General features: G+C 40.3%; 1 protein-coding gene across 1 annotated transcript in view; it reads right to left on the bottom strand.

Moving 5' to 3' along the window:
• Positions 1-20,474, bottom strand: part of DDAH1 (dimethylarginine dimethylaminohydrolase 1) — a 144,599-nt gene extending 124,125 nt beyond the window's left edge. The window contains exon 1 of the mRNA XM_055585307.1: positions 20,294-20,474. Coding sequence (XP_055441282.1) covers positions 20,294-20,314 — 21 coding nt within the window. The 5' untranslated portion in view covers positions 20,315-20,474. The remainder of the gene's footprint in view (positions 1-20,293) is intronic.
• Between the last annotated feature and the right edge of the window lie 1,061 nt (positions 20,475-21,535).

Genomic DNA, 21,535 nt, shown 5'->3' with positions numbered 1-21,535 from the left:
TGAGTAAGGCCTTGCCTACCAGAGTAAGACCCAGTTTTTCCCATGGCCAGTCCCTCCCATTAAAAAGCTTACACAAGCCTCTTAGCCTCAGCCATCAGAGGGCAGACAGAAGAAGAAAAAGAAGCACAGTCTCAGAGAGGCTAAAACAAAAACCATGTTACAGAAAGTTAATCACCACGGAAAAGCAGAAAGTTATGTCCCAGAGGAAGGGACAAGATAAAACCCCAGAAAAACAACTAAATGGAGATACACAACCTTCCAGAAAAAAGAATTCAGAATAACGATAGTGAAGATGATACTGGATCTTAGGAAAAGAATGGAGGTAAAGATTGAGCAGATGCAAGAAATGTTTACCAAAGACCTAGAAGAACTAAAGAACAAACAAACAGAGATGAATAATACACTAGAAGGAATCCATAGCAGAATTACTGAGGCAACTATTAACAAACATAAAGGGAGAAATTTGCAGTAATATAGGAATAGAAGGGGACTTTAACAACCCAGCCACATCAAAAGCTTTTACTCAGTGAAGGAGACTATCAACAAAATGAAAACAGCCTCCTGAATGGGAGAAGATGATATATTGCAATTGATATATATAATAAAGGGTTAATATCCAAAATATACAAAGAACCCATACAATTCAACATCAAAACAAACGATTTGATTAAAAAAACAGGCAGAAGACCTGAACAGACATTTTTCCAAAAAAGAAACAGCCAACAGGCCCATGAAAAGATGCTCAAGGTTACTCACTAATCATCAAGAAAATGAAAATCAAAACCACAATGAGATACTAACTCACACCTGTCAGAATAGCTATCATCAAAAGACAAAAAAATAACAAGTGTTGTTGACAGTGTGGAGAAAAGGGAACTCTTGAGCACCGTTCATGGGATTGCTAGTGGTACTATATAAAACAGTATGGATTTTCCTCAAAAAATTAAAAATAGAACTGTCATGTGACCAGCAATTTCACTTCTAGGTATTTACCTGAATAAAACAAAAATACTAATAAAAAAAGTAATATGCACACCAATATTCACTAAAATATTATTTATAATAGCCAATATATAGAAGCAGCTTAAGTGTCCATTGATAGATGAATGTATAAAGAAGATATGATACATATACATATATATATAATCATAATGGATTAGACATATAAGAGAGAAATCTTGCCATATGCAATAACATGGATAGATTTAGAAAGTATTATACTAAGTGAAATAAGTCAGATAGAGAAAGACAAATACCATATGATCTTGTATGGGGAATCTAAAAATAAATAAACAAAACAAAATGAATACCAGTTCATAGATACAGAGAGCAAATGGATGGTTGCCAGAGGGGAGGGATATGTGTGGTACAGCTGAAATAGGTGAATGAGATTAAGAGGTACAAACATCTAGTTATAAAATAAGTCACAAGGATATAATATGTAGCATAAGGAACATGGTCAATAGTATTGCAATAACTTTGTGTAGGGACAGATGGTTACTAGACTTATTGCTGTGATCATTTCATAATATATGCAAATGTCAAATCACTATGCAGGACACCTGAAACTAACCTGATACTGTATGTCAACTATATTTCAATTAAAAATGAGGATGGTTTTGGACTCAGGATAGTCTAAATATGAATCTTAAAACTCTAGTATTTACTAAGTCTGTGATCCTAGTCAAATTACTTTACTTATCTGAATTTAAATTTGTCCATCTGGAAGACTGTGATAATACTACCACTGTGACAAGATTGTGATAATTCATACAGCTGTTGGAAGAAGTAAGTGAGCTGATAGTAAATGCTTAATGGTGATTATTATTATCATTAATTAATGGTGACCATTATTATTGTCATTTTTTCAGTTTTCCCATTGTTGCATTCTACCATAACTAGCAGTGGAGAAATACTAATGTTTCAGCTTATGTTAGTTACCAAAGCATTCTTCTATACAGACAATTTGCCAATTAATTAAGAATTTCTCAGTGTATCCTTTACATTCTCAGCATTGTGCTAAACCTGTGGCAACTATAGAGCGGTGGAGACTATCATCCTGGGAAATCAACAATCTAAACATCCAAAACTGGGATGACATGTTGAACAAGTATCTTCAGCTTCCCAGGCATGTGCTGAAATTCTTTTTTTTATTTTTTTTATTATTTATTTATTATTTTTTTTTAATTTTATTTTATTTTTAAACTTTACAATATTGTATTGGTTTTGCCAAATATCGAAATGAATCCGCCACAGGTATACATGTGTTCCCCATCCTGAACCCTCCTCCCTCCTCCCTTCCCATACCATCCCTCTGGGTCGTCCCAGTGCACCAGCCCCAAGCATCCAGTATCATGCATCGAACCTGGACTGGCGACTCATTCCATATATGATATTATACGTATTTCAATACCATTCTCCCAAATCATCCCACCCTCTCCCTCTCCCTCTCCCACAGAGTCCAAAAGACTGTTCTATACATCAGTGTCTCTTTTGCTGTCTCGTACACAGGGTTATTGTTACCATCTTTCTAAATTCCATATATATGCATTAGTATACTGTATTGGTGTTTTTCTTTCTGGCTTACTTCACTCTGGCTCCAGTTTCATCCACCTCATTAGAACTGATTCAAATGTATTCTTTTTAATGGCTGAGTAATACTCCATTGTGTATATGTACCACAGCTTTCTTATCCATTCATCTGCTGATGGACATCTAGGTTGCTTCCATGTCCTGGCTATTATAAACAGTGCTGCGATGAACATTGGGGTACACGTGTCTCTTTCCCTTCTGGTTTCCTCAGTGTGTATGCCCAGCAGTGGGATTGCTGGATCATAAGGTAGTTCTATTTCCAGTTTTTTAAGGAATCTCCACACTGTTCTCCATAGTGGCTGTGAAATTCTGATCTCCAAGTCTTTCTGTGAAAGGGCTATGGTGCTGTGGAAAAGGCTTTTTCACTATCTCTGGCTGCTATAAAAGAGTTCTGCATGTTATACACATCATGAGTATATAGCAGTCAATAGTCCTCTGTCCATGGAATTCTCCAGGCAAGAACACTGGTGTGGGTAGTCATTCCCTTCTCCAGGAAATGTCCTGACCCAGGGATGGAACCTGGGTCTCCTGCATTGCAAGCAGATTCTTTACCATCTGAGCCCCCAGGGAAGCCCCTCCACGTTCACTGGCTGCTACAAAGAGTTCTGAATGTTACACATATCATGAATATTTATCAATCAATGCATTATATTGTGTTGGCCAAAAAGTTCATTCAAGTTCTCCTATAACATCTTCCAGAAAAACCCAAATGAACATTTGGGCCAATCTAATACATTAACTCTTCTCTATTCTCTAATATCTAATATTAATATCATATAATGAGTGTTTCTGAAACTATCTTCCTTTTAAAGTAATTTTAATTGTTTAGCTACTATATACTAAAAAGTGCTTTCCATGTAAGATTTAGAAATAGTTTAACATACAGTTCAACCAAATTTGTCAAGTGCCTTATTAGGACATAGTACAATCTAATGAAAACTATTAAACTGAAATTAAACCTAGTAGAGCATCCTAGGATCTGAAGAGGATATAAAATAATTCCTTGGTAATGAATGAAGTTTGATGACTAATTTTCCTATTTTAAGAGCTATTAATAACTTTGCAAAGAATGATTAGAAACAGTTCACCATAAACTAATGACTACAGCATTTTAAATGCATGTATTCTAAAACAGTTCAGAGAGCAGTCTTTGATATAATGTCTCATAGCTCGCCATAGAGGCATTTACACTTTTCTGAAAGAAATGCAGAGTTTTAATTGAAGCCCTGGGTGATTATCCAAGTCTAAGTAAGCCTAAAGTTATAAATTTGCCTAGCTTATTAAGATTCTGTCTTTCTAGTATTTTCCACAGTAATGAATACTGAATATCTGATGTTTACGAGCATTAGTGAAAATGAAAGTCGCTGAGTTGTGTCCGACTCTTTGCAACCCCATGGACTAGTGCATGGAATTCTCCAGGCCAGAATACTGGAGTGGGTAGCCCTCTCCTTCTCCAGGGGATCTTTCCAATCCAGGGATCGAACCCAGGTCTCCCACATTGCAGGCGGATTCTTTACCAACTGAGCTATCAGGGAAGCCCAAGCTTTGTGTAAAAAGAAACACAAAATACTGGGGTATGACTTAGGCATTTAAAAATTTTTACTATAACTTTTTCACAACTAAGAGCAGGCTTTTTCTTTAAGGCAAAGTCCAAGTTTTTTTTTTTTTTTTTTTTTTTTTGGATCCCTGAGTCAGACCATCAGTCCTCTTTATAGTTCCAAACAACTCTATCCTCTTTTGCTATTAGACATACTCCTCTCCAACTTCCCAATATCCCTCTGAAACTGGTGCACAATAATCAAACTACATTGTAAGCTTACAGGGGTCTAACCAGAGGTGAGTAGCTGGAAAGAACACTATATATGATTCTATGAATTGTGCCCTGAAACTTGGCGGTCGATTTTCATGTAACACTCTCAATAATTCTTGTCTTTAAAGGAGTTGGAGAATGTTATGAAAAACTATGCAAGCTGTAACTTTTCATAGGTCAGAAATACCCAGAAGCTTTGGTTTTTAATGTAACTTCCTTAGATAAAAACCAGTTTTCCTTTTCCAATCCGGGAAGTTAATGTCTGTAATACAACATAAATTACACAGTTTCTGATTTTACTGTCTAGACACCATCAGCCCCTTAACACTACCTTCTCTGTCAAAAGTCTGGGCAGGGCCCAAAAACAACTGATGTCCAACTAAGCTTGGAAATATATATTCCTTCCAACTAAAGCTGGCAGGACTCTTGTGAGCATATTTGAAGCCGACAAAAAGCAGGATTGGAAAATAAAAAATGGTTAAAAAGGTGGGGGGGTGGCGAATACAAAACCCTTTCACAAATTAACAAGACTCAATGGCATCAACTTGAATGGCTTGTCCCCACCTTAACTTCCAAATAAGGTAGTGTATCAGCCTTGCAGATAAATGCAGATATTTTTATAGCCTCATCATCCTTAGAGGCTCCACTGTCTGACACATACAGATAATAAGAGAATTAAGTACGTGCTCAAGAGGACAGCAACACTCACCTGGGTTTTTATAGCTCCTCTTCTCTGAGCTCAGAGTAATCCTTCAGCACAAGATGAGAATACAGAGAAAAGAGACAAGCAATCAGTGGCTTGTTAAGGATGGAGACTTACAGAACCATATGAAGATTGGAGATCCACTGCCTTTCTCAGATCACTCAACTGCTTTCCTCTGAGCCAGCTGAGGAAATGCTACATTAACCTAATAACAGTAATAGAAATAAAAGTAACGGCAGCTTTCATTCTTTGAGTGACTACTGTATGCTAGGTATTATATTAGATGTTTCCTGTTTATTATTCTCATAACAGCATAGCTTTCAACTCTATGATATGTTTGCTGCAGAGCCACAGAAGAAAGATCTATCTTGGAGCATGCAGATCTAAGGAAGATTATGTAATGAATTTCCAAAATGGTGATTTTGAGGAAATCTTGCTTATATATAGCACTTTAACATTACAAAGACTTTCCACATTTGTTTTTCATTTCATCTTCACAAAAGCCTTGAGTAATAAGAATCCTTTTTTTCTATTTTGCATAGGAGGAAACCAAAGCTCAGGGAGACTGTGACCTTATCTGTGAATTGAACAGAAGTGTCCTGACTCCAACTCTTCCTGCTTCACCAAAATTGCCCCCTACATGGGCCCTGATAATATTGTGAATGCTAAACCATATTACACACAGTTGACTCCATTCAATTAACATTCACTAGTTCCAGAAAAACATCTATTTCTGCTTTATTGACTATGCCAAAGCCTTTGACTGTGTGGATCACAATACACTGTGGAAAATTCTGAAAGAGATGGGAATACCAGACCACCTGACCTGCCTCTTGAGAAACCTGTATGCAGGTCAGGAAGCAACAGTTAGAACTGGACATGGAACAACAGACTGGTTCCAAATAGGAAAAGGAGTACGTCAAGGCTGTATATTGTCACCCTGCTTATTTAACTTATATGCAGAGTATATCATGAGAAACGCTGGGCTGGAGGAAGCACAAGCTGGAATCAATACTGCCAGGTGAAATATCAATAACCTCAGATATGCAGATGACACCACCCTTATGGCAGAAAGTGAAGAACTAAAGAGCCTCTTGATGAAAGTGAAAGAGGAGAGTGAAGAAGTTGGCTTAAAGCTCAACATTCAGAAAACTAAGATCATGGCTTCTGGTCCCATCACTTCATGGGAAATAGATGGGGAAACAGTGGAAACAGTGGCTGACTTTATTTTTCTGGGCTCCAAAATCATTGCAGATGGTGATTGCAACCATGAAATTAAAAGACGCTTACTCCTTGGAAGGAAAGTTATGACCAACCTAGACAGCATATTAAAAACCAGAGACATTACTTTGTCTGTGACAGTTGGACTATAAAGAAAGCTGAGCGCCAAAGAATTGATGCTTTTGAACTGTGGTGTTGGTGAAGACTCTTGAGAGTCCCTTGGACTGCAAGGAGATCCAACCAGTCCATCCTAAAGCAGATCAGTCCTGGGTGTTCATTGGATTGATGTTGAAGCTGAAACTCCAATACTTTGGCCGCCTGATGCGAAGAGCTGACTCATTTGAAAAGACCCTGATGCTGGGAAAGATTGAGGGCAGGAGGAGAAGGGGACGACAGAGAATGAGATGGTTGGATGGCATCACTGACTTAATGGACATGGGTTTGGGTGGACTCCAAGAGTTGGTGATGGACAGGGAGGCCTGGTGTGCTGGGGTTCATGGGGTCGCAAAGAGTTGGACATGACTGAGCAACTGAACTGAACTGAACACCTACAGTGCATCACTCACTGATCTCAGTACTGGAAGCTCAGAAGTGAAACAGCCACAGGTGATGCAGGAAAGGAGTTCACAGATTAGTGAGGGAGACCTTCATGTAATTAAGTAATTGCAATACAGAACAGTTTGTACTAACTACACAGGGGACACATAACTCTAGCATCACGTCAAGGAAGAGGGGCATCTGAGATAGGGTTAATAGGATGAATTCAAGAGTTCAACAGGCAGGCCCTTCTTTAACTTTCAATGAAGGGTAAAAGACTAACTTATGCAATGGAAGAACTGTGCCCAAAACCAAATATTTAGGAACACTGACATAGGTTGCTTTTGCAGGCCAGATCATAGGACAACAAATTAGGAGGGATGGTTAATGTTAGAAGCAAATGAGGATACATAAAAAATAAAGAGGTCCTTCTATTTTCCCTAAAGGTTATGTGCTCAGTGAAAATGACACATTATGTTTTAAAGCCAGATGAATTTATCCCAACAGTTAAATGTCATCTGCAACTCTGACCATTTGCTAGAATGGTAAACTAAAATATTTCAGCCCAATAAAAATATCTGCAACATGTTTATGTTTGCTTTCTGGAGCATCTCTAATTGGGGCTGGTTAGAAGTTGAAATACTCCTGGTGAGCTGTACTGCCCAGGAGATTGCTCATGAACTTGTCTACTGGAGTGCTTTCGGGAAGACAGGAGCTAAATGTCAGCCTGACTCAGCAGTTCATCTCCATCCCAGGCTCACTTTTGACCTACTTTTTGGCAATATCACTTCAAAGACATGAAGGTGGAATTCCCATATTCTGAGGCCCAATATCCCAAATCCTCTCTTTCATGCTCTTGTGTCCCTTATTGTAACCCTAACTCCCTCTCTCTTCCTCCTCCTCAAACCTCCCATCACCACCCCTAATCATCTGGAGAGGCAGCACATTTCTAGGTGGAAATTGAGGATCTCATTTCCAGTCAGTATTTCCCCCATTCTTCTCCTTGTCTCTTCCCATTTGCCCATTTTCTTCTCAGAACCCAACTCCTGTAGGTTTTTATGTCAATTTTTATGTGTGGGCAGGAGAGAAGCATTCTCACTGAACGGACGTAGTAGGGGGCCACCTTCAACAGAAGAGAAAAGAAGGTCATCATCATAGAATTTCAAAACTCAAAAAGAAAAAAGGCCAAGATGGTGGTGTCGCCCAGAATATTTTTTTTCCCCTCAACAGTTCAGTGTTCAGGTTCACCTCTTAGCAGGGGAAACTAGCTGTACATGAGATACCATCACTGCCCATCTGTATGCGGGACTCTGCCCTGTCCACAGACTCTGCTGCTTTGTAGAAACCTACTCTGGCCTTTGACCCTGAAGCACAGCTAACAGAACCAATATTAGGCACCCGACATAAACCCAGTCTATCCTTAGGCTGGAGAAGGAACTGGCAACCCACTCTAGTATTCTTGCCTGGAGAATCCAATGGAGAAAGAAGCCTGGCAGGCTGTAGTCCATGGGGTCGCAAAGAATAGGATGTAACTGAGCATCCCTAGGCTAGCCAACCACCTATGACTTGGCTGCCTGGCTCAAAAAATTAGTATGAGAATCCCCATGTGGAAATTTAAAATTGAGAAACTGCTCAGTCTGATTGATATGAGGTAAACGCTGAACCACAGGGAAATGAAGTTGTGAGAAAATAAGAGAATGAAGTAGATCCACAGAGACAAGAGTGAGCTTGAGGGAAAAGAGTGACTCCCTGTTCTGAGTGATTTTGTGGTTTCAATTTGAGTAAGTACAACGCACCAATTTTCCTCCTCCTGTTTCTTGCAGTAGCCATGGATAGGTCTCTGTTGTTTGCAAAAGCCCTAAAACAACCTGAATACAATGCAAAAATCATTGACCCAGTAACTGATTGCTAGTTTTAGCCTGGAGACAGATTTGATAACTTCCCATCAAGTTCTAAAACTTGCCAAAGATTTAAATTTGAGTTACCAGAAACTTTAAGATTAGTCAGTCTGAATTATGCAAAATGTTAACCAAAAGTTACAGTGGCCTTTACTCTCTGAATTTCCTCATCCACAGGCTAATCCTCAGTGAAAATACAGGAAAGATCTCTCCTCTGTGAAACTATCCTCTTTCTTCACATTCAATTATCCAAACAAGCCAGCTGTGCCTCTGTGTTCATCACTTATTCTAATTAACCTAAGAAAGCCACGGAGGCCTTGTACAGTGCTGTGTGTTCAACAGTAAATATCAGCCAATTATGATCAGGAGTTGGCATCTTCATCATCATTTCTGGTCAGAACATCAAGGTCTATTAGTTTCAAGTTGTGATTCTGGATCACCAGTCAGAATTCATGTTTTTATCACTGCTCATTCTGTTCTTTAATTCTCTCAATCACTTCTGTTCTAAAAGATAAAGAATGGCAGGAACTTTTAAGAGTGCAAGATCCTGAGAAGCTGGTTTATTTTCTACAAAGGTTTCCTTCCCCTCTTCCCATCACCCATCTTTGTTTACAAGTAAATGCCTCTCTATTGCTTTCCTTCAGAGCAAATATTCACATGAAAAACATCTACATAAATAAGTGAGTGGTGTCAGAATCTGAAGAAATGTGCTGTGTATCAATAGCAGCTTTAAGTTCGCGCTATGGTTCAGGACACTCCAGTGACTCAAATGACCTTTCTGTTCAAGGATTTGCATCACTTCCTTTGTTCTAGCTTTGCACTATATGGAATTACAATAATGTGAGTAATTCTTCTTCTCCAAAAAAGAAACAACACTACAAAACACAGGAAATCTATGAAAATATTTTTGACAATTGAGATAATCACATTTTAATCTGTTCAATGAAATACAGTTAACATTACTTTTCTACCAGAAAATGCCTGTTAACTAAATTGTACTAAAGCTACTTTAGTGATAATTCAAAGAATAAATTTACTTATTAAACTGAGCCAGAAAAGTGGCATTTAATTGATAACTAATTACTATAGGAGGTGAGGAGGGAAAAGAAAAATTAAATATATGTTAACTTAGGGAAGTTATCTTACTCCAAAATTCTTCATAAGTGCTTAGTCACTTCAGTCGTGTCTGACTCTTTGTGACCCTATGAACTGTAGCCCACCAGGCTCTACTGTCCATGGGATTCTCCAGGCAAGAATACTGGAGGGTTGCCATGCCCTCCTCCAGGGGATATTTCTAACCCAGGAATCGAATCTGTCTCTTATGTATCCTGCATTGGCAGGTGGTTCTTTACCAATAGCGCCACCTGGAAAGCCCAAACTTCTTAAAATGCACCTAATAAATACTTTAAGACATACAAGCAGGTATTGGATCTGATGTCCAGTCAGCAAAATGGTCCACCAGGGCAAGACCAGCTACCAGGGATAGTTCCAACTCCAGGCAGAAGGAAGAAGAATCATAGTGGGACCAGAGGCTCCAGCAAAAGGGATCAGGTTGATGGGCTCACCCCAGCATAAAGGAGGCTGGTGTTTGCCCTGAAGGCTGGAACAACGTCGTACCTAAGGTCTTGGCATGTTTCAAGGATTCTCTCACACAAGAGCTAGAGTTCAGTCTTGCAGCCTTTAGTGAGGGATCCAGGCAGAAAATCAGCAAAAGAGGTCAAGATATAAATCAGTTAATGAAACCAGGGCATAACCTCAGCATATGAAATGAGCAAAGGTCATGACAGAGAAGGCCAACAGCAGAAATGATGAGGCTGACCCACTAACCTACTGGCCAAAGGGTCCTTAAATCTCTGCTAATAGCAAGACTGCTCCAAGAGCTTGGAACAGGTCCAAGACAGCTGGTAAGAATGACAGACTTAAATTTCTGACTCACAATTGCTGTTGTTTATCGTGAAAGGATTAACTGAGAGAAGGTGGGTCATACTGGAAGGAGTCTATGAACCTGAAAACTAGACCTGTCACATGGAGAGACATGTTTGGTAGTGAAAGTTCAGGCAGGTGGGTGGAATCTCTGGAAAGATGGTGGCAGGAACCAGTGGGAGATAAGGTTGAGAGGTATGAGGATGTGTGATGGGTTAGAGATAGACAGACCACAGGGTCCACGAGTCAGAACTGGTCAGAGGCAGGTCCCTAGGGGGCTGGATTACAGGGGGAGGACTCTAGTCCTCTACAGAGGGGAGAGGGGATATCCAGAAGAATAAAATCAAGAGCTGTACAAACAGGAGCATTGGCATGGGTAGCAGTGGTCCCAAGAGCAAGATTGAAGAGGCAGGAAGGGTAAGGAGCCAAGAGTTTATTCAAGCCATCACAAAAGTTCAGTATCTTAGTTATGGGGTTAAGAGATGCTGAGACCCAAAGCCAAGCATGTCATCCTACCCTCCCTCCTCTAAAATACAGGGAGAACAATGTCTGGGCATAATTCTGTGTGCATCCCTGCTCCCTCAATCAAAATGTAGGTGCAGAGGAATTCAGCAAGTTGCAGTTCACTTGTCCTGAAGCTTGTATTATTGTATTGTTGACCTGGGGTCTGTGTTACCAACTGAGACACACAGAGTTAGAGTAACAATTATTTCCAGAATACTGATAATCTGTGTCCCTAGCTTTCACATATTTTTCACATATTTTCCCCTTCAAATCAGCTCTGGGAGGACTGAACAAGTCTGTGGGTGAATAGATGGAATTAACCCTTGTTTGTTATTCCAAAGAGCCAGGGGGGGTTCCTTCCTTGAGCTGGACCATTCCTAGGATCCCTGTTCAGACTCTTACTAAGCATGCCTCTTGCACATACAAGTTAAGGGCAAAGTTCTCCAAGGGCTGCTTAATTATTTGGTGAGGAACTCTGCCAACAAATATCAAGCCCAGACTAAATGCGTGGCTGGAGACAATGGCCAGCTTATCTGTGATTCTGCCAGGTGGGAAAAGCTTTTGGGCTAGTCTCATAGATGAAGGATAGAGGGATGGGCAGCTGCTGAGTTGAAACTCTTCAGTTTCAGCTGAAACTGCAGCTGAAACGTCTTCAGAAAGGGAGCCTTTGTCTCTCATTCTTCTTGATCCTCACTGATGGATGGGGTACCACCACCTGGTAGCATCAAACCTGTGGCTGTGCTAACAGAGTCTCACTAAGTTATGTCTCTTTGTGACCCCATGGACTATAGCACACCAGGCCTATCTGTCCCTCACCATCTCCTGGAGTTTGCCCAAGTTCATGTCCATTGCATCAGTGATGCTACGCAACCATCTCATCCTCTGCTGCCCTCTTCTCCTTTTTGCCTTCAACCTTTCCCAACATCAGGGTCTTTTCCAATGAGTTGTCAGCTCTTTGCATCAGATAGCCAAAGTATTAGAGCTTCAGCTTCAGCATCAGTCCTTCCAATGAGTATTCAGGGTTGATTTTCTTTAGGATTGATTGGTTTGATCTCCTTGCTGTCCAAGGGACTCTGGCGAGTCTTCTCCAGCACCACAATTTGAAAGCATCAATTCTTCAGCGTTCAGCCTTCTTTACGGTCTGGCTCTCACATCCATACATGACTACTGGAAAAACCATAGCTTTGACTATATGGACCTTTGTTAGCAAAGAGATGTCTCTGCTTTTTAATATGCTGTCTAGGTTTGTCACAGCCTTCCTTCCAAGAAGTAAGCGTCTTCTAATATGGGGCAAAAAGCCAGCTACACTCCATGCCACTACTGTAGATTCTGCTGTCTCAGGCAGACTGGGATCCAGAGAGTTGGTCCTAAGGCTTCTGCAGAGGACTATGGGACCAGGGACCCATTTCCAGGTCAGGCAGGCAATGACCCCAGGTTCTGGAGTTAGAGTTCAGAGGTAGCCACTACCTAATACCTACAGCCATGATCCTTTCAGAGTGTTTTCACTCATTTCATCTAAACTTCAGCACAACAGAAGGTGACTGACAGCAGCATAACCCCAGTTTACAGGGAGGAGTCCTGCGTCCACAGCAGTTGTCCTCTAGCCCCCAGCTACACAGCTTTTAAGCAGAGAGGTTTGAAGACTTCTAGTCTAGGTCCTGCTTAGTACCAACCTACCACTTTACTGCCTGGGGAAGGGTCTCTGATAATACCATATTCGGCCAGTTATTTATCATTTGATCAACAAACATTTATTGCCCACCATTTAATAAGAGGTATTCTAAGAAATAATATTCAGGCCCTTTTCAGCTGAGGTCTCCTATGAACTTTTTACAACCTTATGAGGAAAGTCATCCTTTACCTTTGCACCTGTTTCCAGTTTTCGGAAAACATTTTAATTTAAAATTTATTTTTTATTATCTTGATTGCAGTATAGTTGATTTACAGTGTTTCACGTGTACAGCAAAGTGATTCAGTTATACATATATATATATATATATGCATATATACATATAAGTTCTTTTTCAGATTCTTTTCCATTATAGGCTGTTATAAGATATTGAATATAGTTTCCTGTGCTATACAGTAGGTGCTTACCACTGTTTATAGGTACACATATATTTGTGATTATTTATTTTATGTTTTTCTCCCCAGTTAGACTGCAGGTTCCATCAGGGTAGGTTTCATATTTGTTCACTTTATCTGTTTTATATATAGCAGGCACTTAATAGTAATTGCTTGTTGAACAAACAAAAGCCATGTTACACTTTACAGATGACAAACTATACCCAAACTATATTTACTTTACTTATATATATAACTATATATATATATGTAAAAGTAGCCTCTTTTTATCAAGGCCTCTCCCAAAGGGTTGTCAGAGCATCACGGTCACAGTGACATAGGTCAAATCTATTCAGTCAGAGACATCATCAAGAACAAGCTAGTCATCTCTAGCTCCTAAATAATAATGTTACCACTACCATTCCATGATAGTTCAGTTGGTAAAGAATCCACCTGCAACGCAGGAGACCCTGGTTTGATTCCTGGGTTGGAAAGATCCTCTGGAGAAGGGAGGCTGCCCACCCCAGTATTCTTGGGCTTCCCTTGTGGCTCAGCTGGTAAAGAATCTGCCTGCAATGTGGGCGACCTGGGTTCGATCCCTGGGTTGGGAAGACCCCCTGGAGAAGGGAAAGGCTACCCACTCCAGTATTCTGGCCTGGAGAATTCCATGGACTGTATAGTCCATGGGGTTGCAAAGAGTCAGTCACGACTGAGCGACTTTCACTTTCACTACCGTTATGTACACTCTATCCCTCATCATAACAATGTTACCAGTGGAATCACATATGTCAAGGCCATCACAATGTTCAGCACACTTCAATCTTCAACAACCTTGGGCAGCAGCAAAAAGATATTTTACTGGAAATTGAAAGTTGTAAATTACCCAAGATGACGTAACTGCAAAGAGGAACCAAAACTCAACTCCAGGTGGAATTTCACCTTGCAACGTAAGAATTTTAGAAGTTCTTAAAAATGGAAAAGATATTAAATGTATAAAGATGTTAGAAATGTGAATTCAGGAACTTCCCTGGCAGTCCAGTGGTTATGACTTCGTCTTCCAATGGAGGGGGTGTGGGTTTGATCCCTGGTTGGGAAGCTAAGATCTCACATGCCTCAATGCAAAAATAAAAACATATAATAGAAGGAATGTTGTAAACAAGTTGAAAAAGACTTTAAAAACAGTCTACTTCCACAGGTTGCCCAAGTGGTTCAGTGGTAAAGAATCCACCTGCCAATGCAGGAGACACGGATTCAATCCCTGATCTGGGAGGATCTCACATGCTTCAGAGCAACAAAGCCCACGTGCCACAACCATTGAGCCTGTGCTCTAGAGCCTGTGAGCCACAGCTACTGAAACCCTCTTGTCCTAGAGCCCCGTGCTGCACAACAAGAGGAGCCACTGCAATGAGAAGCCATGCACCACAACTAGGGAGTAACCCCCGCTTGCCACAACTAAGAAAAGCTCCAGCAGCAATGAAGACCCGACGGCCAAAAACAAAAATAAATAAATAAAAATGTAAAAAAAAGGACAATGCTATGAAAAGGAAAAATAAAGAGATGGGACTGCTTTAAAAGAAAAAAAAAAAGAAAGGTCCACATCCAAAAAAAAAAAAAAAAGGAAATGTGAATTCAAATCTAAACACCCATATGCAACCAGTTCAAATGGTAAGCTTAATGGCAGAGATTCTTGAAATACTCATTCAGAAGATCAGAAGGATGAGGAGGACTTATACAAAGAATATTATTTTTGTTTCAGTTGAATATGACGACTCACTCCAAAGTGAGGCAGAAAAAAGGCCAGGTTCCATACTGTTGTTTAGTCACTAAGTTGTGTCCAACTCTTTGCGACCCCATGGACAGGAGTCCACCAGCCTCCTCTGTCCATGGCATTTTCAGGCAAGAATACTGTAGTGGGTTGCCATCATACCTGCCTTTTTGGTAGCACAAGCTTTAGTGGACTGGCCCAGCCACAACTGAGGTTCAAGCTCAAGAGATGTTTCTAATGTCACTTCCCCAACCTCCTGGCAGATTTCAGGCAGAGTCAGCACAGGGGACCAAAATACAAGAGCCCTGAATCCCAACTCCAGGCACAGTCTCAATGTCTGGGTAGGCCCCAGGTAGCAAGGCCGCAGTCAAAGGGACAGAGGTCTCCAGTTTCCAGGGAGAGAAAGTTGCAAGACAAAAGTGCAGCCTTAATCCTTAGGGGCTTGAATGACTGCTCTCTAGAAAGATGGAAGGCAGGCAACCACAGAAAGGAAAGGGACCGATCAATCACTGATAGAAGAGCTCCTCCTGCATGGTATTGCTAGGCACTTTAACATGTAAACAGATCAAATCAACATAACAAACTTATAGTGTGATCAAAACTACGCCAGTTTTTATAGATGATGAAACTGAAGGCTCAATTTGCTCAAGGCCACACAGCTAATAAGCAATGGAACCACAATTTGAATCCATAGCTGTCCTCTTCCACCCCTCAAGGCACTGGGAAAGGAGAGGGCACAGCTCAAGGAATGTCACAGGAGGCGGTCTGCCTCTTGAGTCAGTTTTAACGCATGTGTCTCTACATGCCAGGCTCCGTGTGCCAGGTGATCATGCTGGGATGAAGATGACTGATATACCTACAAGTAGGCACCTCGAGTGATAATGGATTTGGAGAGTGGGGCAAGCTAAAGGTGCAGTTGTGCAGATCAGTGGGGAACAAGGAGCAGTAGGATCAGCAGAAATGAGGTGGGTGTCAAGAAAACATGCAAATGCACAGGGCTGTAATGTGGCCCCTTCAATAAGAGGGGTGTTTTCTGAATACCTGTCATCCTAGGCTATAATAGCACACCATCATACTTTGGTTTACAAATGAACATATCACGTTTAAATGTATAGAAACACTCTATAGCATTTATGTGAGGGAGTCCTTGATATCTAAAAATGCTTATTCACTGACAGAAGCCCAAGACTTTCCAACTATTTTTTCACTATACTTCCAATGTTTGCTTTTCTTCTCTTCCTCTCTGTCTCATGTACTCTGCTACATTTAGATGAGTGGCCTTACCTTCCGATTAGGTAATGAAAGGAGTGCCTGAGACCAAGCTGCCCATTTGCTCAATGAGCCAAGTGCCTTTGACACAGGCCAAAACTCTATAGTTGCTACAAATAGTGAAGAATGTCAACAAAAACTAGAATGATAGTATCTTTTTCATGTTGGTGTTCTAGATAAGTAGATTTCAATGACAATGATCCACAGTAAGAAATACACTTTACACTGGAATCCACAACACACAAAGAAACATGCATATGTGCACATGTGAGAAAAGAAGACAAAAGTTACATGAAACAATACCTGCCTGTGTTATGTACACACTTTGATATTTCTATCAGAAATATTAATTCTAGTTCATTGCAAAAAACAAAGAGGGTAATGATACACTCAGTTGACTTTATGATGCCCTTATGAGTTAAGACTTGTAATTTGACATCACTATCAAGGTCCAGGAAATGAGGACAAATCCATGGTGTTACAGAAACTCCCCAACTAGAGAAGGGTAAGAAAGGTCCAGGAACAGCACAAGCTCTTTCTCTTCTGTTGACAGTTCCAGAAAACAGTAAAACCAAGAGGAAAGAAGGTGATCATACACTTGGAAAAGCGCAGTGAAAAAGTAGAATTAAAAAAATATTTCTCCTGGCTAGTGATCCACCAAAATAAAGTGACTCACACACACAGAACACAGAAGTCGCTCAGTCGTGTCCGACTCTTTGCGACCCCATGGATTGTAGCCCATCAGGCTCCTCAGTCCATGGGATTTTCCAGGCATGAATACTGGAGTGGGTTGCCCTTTCCTTCTCCAAAAGTGACTCAAGATTCCCTCTAATCATTTTTTTTTCTAAAGGGAATTGAATGGTCTTTTCTCTAAAAAAAAAAAAAAAAAAAGTATTATTTATTTTCATGTTTACTTATTTATTTTTGGCTGCACCGGGTCTTCATTGCTATGCATGGGCTTTCTCTAGTAGTGGCGAACCGGGGGACTCTAGTTGTGGTGAGCAGTGTGTGGGCTTCTCATTGAGGTGGCTTTTCTTGTTGCAGAGCATGGGCTCAGGAGCATGGGCTCAGTAGTTGTGACCCACCGGTTTAGTTGCCTCTTGGCATGTGGGATCCTCCCAGATCCCAGGAATCAAACCCGTGTCCCCTGCATTGGTAGGCAGATTCTTAACCATTGGTCCACCATAGAAGTCCTTTCCTCTCATCATTTTTGATGCCCCACATTACTACGAAGTATTATTTACAGAGTAGGCATTGTTAGAAAACTGATTTTATCCAAACCTGACTCAGAATGTGTTAATTTATCCAAACCTGATTCAGAATGAGTGTGGGGCTGTGTGTGTTTGTGTGTGTGTGTTTTAAACAGGCCAAGGGACAGTAGCTGTTCCATTTTTGGAATTTCCAGTCATTAGGCTGACTTCAGGGCAGGCGAGGGAACGAGTTTCATTCAGGGAACGTGTATCGAATCATAATTGAGCCCTTAGCCAGCTGAGGCCAGTAGGCTGTATCTTGTATATTTTTCTGCCTTTACTTTCCAGAAAATGTTATAACTGAAATCCCTATCATTCCTCCCCCTCACCAAGAAGCTTCTCTCTGGGGTCCAGTTTAGCAGCAATATTAATCCTCAGTTTCTTTCAAACCACTCAGAGGCTTCAGTTATCCAGTTGAGTGATCACAAAGAAAAATGCAGACATGAACATGACAATCACACTATCCATTTTTCTTCATGTAATTATAGTTCCAAGACGTACATTTCTAAGCCCTTTCCCTACAAACACACAATTTCTCCAGCCACAGCCACAAACTGTTTGCCTCTATCATTAATGTCTCTTAGTAAAATATTCAAAGCACTCCTTTTTGGGGAGGGGGTGGAGGGGACAAAAGAGCATGTGTGAGGGAGCACACTTCACTCTGAGTACTAGGCTGCTCAGCTGTGAAAAGGAGGTTACCACGAGAAAAAAAAAAAACCTGACACATTTTTCCCTGTAGTTACAGACTAACTCATTACTCACCAGTCAAATGCACTTTCTCAGAATGAACCACAACCTATACATTGGTCAAAGCGTCTCCTATTTAGTGGACACCATCAACAACAAATACTGCTGAAATGAATTACTTGGGGAAGAAAGCTAAATTTCCTCTGGGCATTCTTTCATAAAAGCTGGATTTCTACCCATTTAGTATGGCAGAAGTGGGAAAAAACGGTGAAAGCAGTGATTTTCAAGGTCCCTGTAGGCCTTTCGGCAGTGGTCTGAGAATGATTTGAACTAACATTATGACCGTTTTAGCACATTCTGGGGCTCTTTGAACAACAACAACAAAAACGCTGTTCTGAGTTTCAGTTTTCTTTCCAAGAGTACCCACAGCCAAATCCTGACCCTGGACCCTGAGGTCTCCTGGGGTCCATGAAGATCTCAGCTTCCACCTGGGTGCTGCAGGCAGGAAGATGCAGGAGCACAACCTCTCCTAATTCGAGGGGCTAATGATGCTGCCTGCTAATCAACTCTCCCAAAAGTGAAAAAGATTCAAGTTCAGATGGAAACTATTCTTTCTCGTCTTAGTCATTGTAACTATCCCCGGTTTAGAATGTCACCAAAGAAAGGGAGGTAGAATCAGCTCCCAGCAAAGAGTCAAATAAACAGTCTTCTTCCTCCTTATGTTCCCCAATTATGATTTCTGTTGTTGATGTTGGATGGACAGGAATACAAACAGCCAGGACACCGTCCTGGTAAGGATTCAACCCAAGCAAGTGGAAATCAGTGTGCTTTGATATCTATAGAGAAGCATTTGGGATTCTGGCCATGATTCCCAGAACCCTGAGACCAAAAGACATGACCCTCTAGAATTTCATAAAAGGCTGAGTGGTACAATCTGGTTGAAAGGCGATATAGTGGGTTATTTTATACTTTTTTCTTAGCATGACTCAGAGTAAGAAACATATTTTATGTTCCTAATTAATATACACATGAACACGAATGTATAAAGTGAAAGGTTTCATTAAAAAATATTGACCCTAGGTTGCCATGTACTCTGACATTTTCTACTGATTCTATTATAAGAAAAATAAAAGAGCTGGACATGACCCACTAAATTGATTTCATGACCCCATGATAGTAGATGGATAGCAGCAATTTGAAGACCCCCACACACACTGTACTAAGAGCCTTGTCTTGAAGCTGTGCTCTGTTCAGAGTTAAACTGCTTATATATTTGAAGAAGCTTGGGGAAGCTTGGAGACTAAGGGAAGCCTACAGCTTTAGAGATGCTTAGTAACAGAGTGACAAGGAAAAGTGAAGAATTCAGTGCCCTTTTAAATTGTGGTCACTCCCTCTCCCAACAGTGCATTTTTTGGAGAAAGGGGGTCCAGAAAGCCAGGACCCTTGATAAAGGACTAAGATGGCACACAGGAGAATATGAAAGCAAGAGCAAATAATGGTTTGAGTGCCTCAAAATAAAGAACTAGATTTAAACCTCTCCACATAAAACTCTTGAATTGGAAAATACATCTATATGACAAATATGAGTGAAGTCAAGCTATAGTTACTCTCTTTCCCTGTAAAATGGAAGTTCCCTTTTGATGAAAAAAAATTAAGATTAAAATAGATGTATTTTTCTTCTATTTTTATCTTGCAACTGCACTAAGATTATTTAACTAACTTCAATTTTTTGGAATCATTTCAGGCTAAAAATGTCCAAGTTTATCACAAGCATATTTCCAAGTTAAAAAAAATTATATCAATATCTTACTTATGTCAACAGTCTTAATTTTTACACAGCTTATTATAGAAGGGCTACATCTAAATGAGTATCTTGATTTTTTGGTGTTTACTTAGAAAAATAACTGTATGCATTTTTTGGAAGACAAAAGGTAAAATCTGGAAAATGAAACTCAAATTTCATCACCAATTGGAAATTAGTACATATGCATGGGGGGTTTATAAGAAAGAAGTGCTATGGGCAAGTCAAGACTTTTAGTTATAAGAGAAAACACACCTCATAGGACATACCTTGTGTCCAATTCTCTCCATTTTTTGGGGCCACTGATTCACATTCACCACAGAAACATCAGCTGGTAGACACAGATGACAGTGACGTGTGATGAGAGAAATGTGGAATGATTTCTAGGAATCTTATGATCTTTCAGCGGCTTTTATTTGAAGTTTTCTGTGGGAAACATTTCTTATCAAATGTGCTATATAAAAGGTGGAATCGGCAGAGATTTTGACATAGAGTTAGAAAATTCAACTTAATCTCTTAATGGGTTATCATTAGCAAGGCATGAGTTTAAATGATTGGTTAATTGAGTAGAACAAGTTTAATGTTTTCAGTTGAAAGAAATCCAGTATGTTTATTCATCAAACCCCAATCCCATCTCACAAATATAAATTATTATAATCTCCCCATCCCCCATCCCTTCTCCACCCTCTACTTTCCACCCTAATACACTCTGAGTTCCAAACGGAAAGTGTAGCATCTCCAAGCTGGAAAGAATATTAGATCTTATTATCACTACAAAAATCAAAACCAGCATGCCCCAACACCTAGGACAGTGTTGTATTCTGACTCTGCTGTTGTCTGTAGCTTCTACAGAAGTCAACCTATGATTATAAATGCATGCTCAGTTTTGGGTACACTTGATTTATATTAGTGTGAGATTCAATGGTGTCTACTGCCAAGATGGAAAGATTTGTGAATAAAAACACATTTCAACAGCAAAGAGGAAAGCGTTCTCTCTTACCTGCCACTGACACGGGTAATATTATATACATATATGTGACAGATGCCAGGTCTGCTTTACACATCCTGATGTGCAAATTTTGGGCCAAAGGGGAAAAAGCACAACTTAGCCAAATGACATTCTAGCAACCTTAAGAAATGAATCTCAGATTTGGAGTGGACTTTAGTCCATTCCAGAGTAAGACTATATAGTTCCCAAACTGTGCCATTCAGGAATCCTGGAAGGAATGCCAGACCCTGATGGAGAGCAAGGCAGAAGAAAAGATGGGAGTACAAGTTAGAAATGCAGTGTGTCAGACAGCCAAATCTCTCTGGGCCCCAAACAGGAAACATGATTAAGGAGTAGTTCTCCTGGTGAACTTAGAACTGGGAATCAAAATTTTAGATCTGAGGGGGCACAGGCAGGCTTTTCTCAATCCTGCATCCTTTTCAACATTCGTGAAACTAATTTTCACGGTGCCATCACCCTATCCTATCCCATAGTGCTGTCTCTGAAGACTGCCTCTCTCTGC

Source organism: Bubalus kerabau, chromosome 6, assembly GCF_029407905.1.
Source record: "Bubalus kerabau isolate K-KA32 ecotype Philippines breed swamp buffalo chromosome 6, PCC_UOA_SB_1v2, whole genome shotgun sequence".
NCBI classification, from domain to species: domain Eukaryota; kingdom Metazoa; phylum Chordata; class Mammalia; order Artiodactyla; family Bovidae; genus Bubalus; species Bubalus kerabau.
This window is presented reverse-complemented; position numbering and strand designations above follow the sequence as displayed.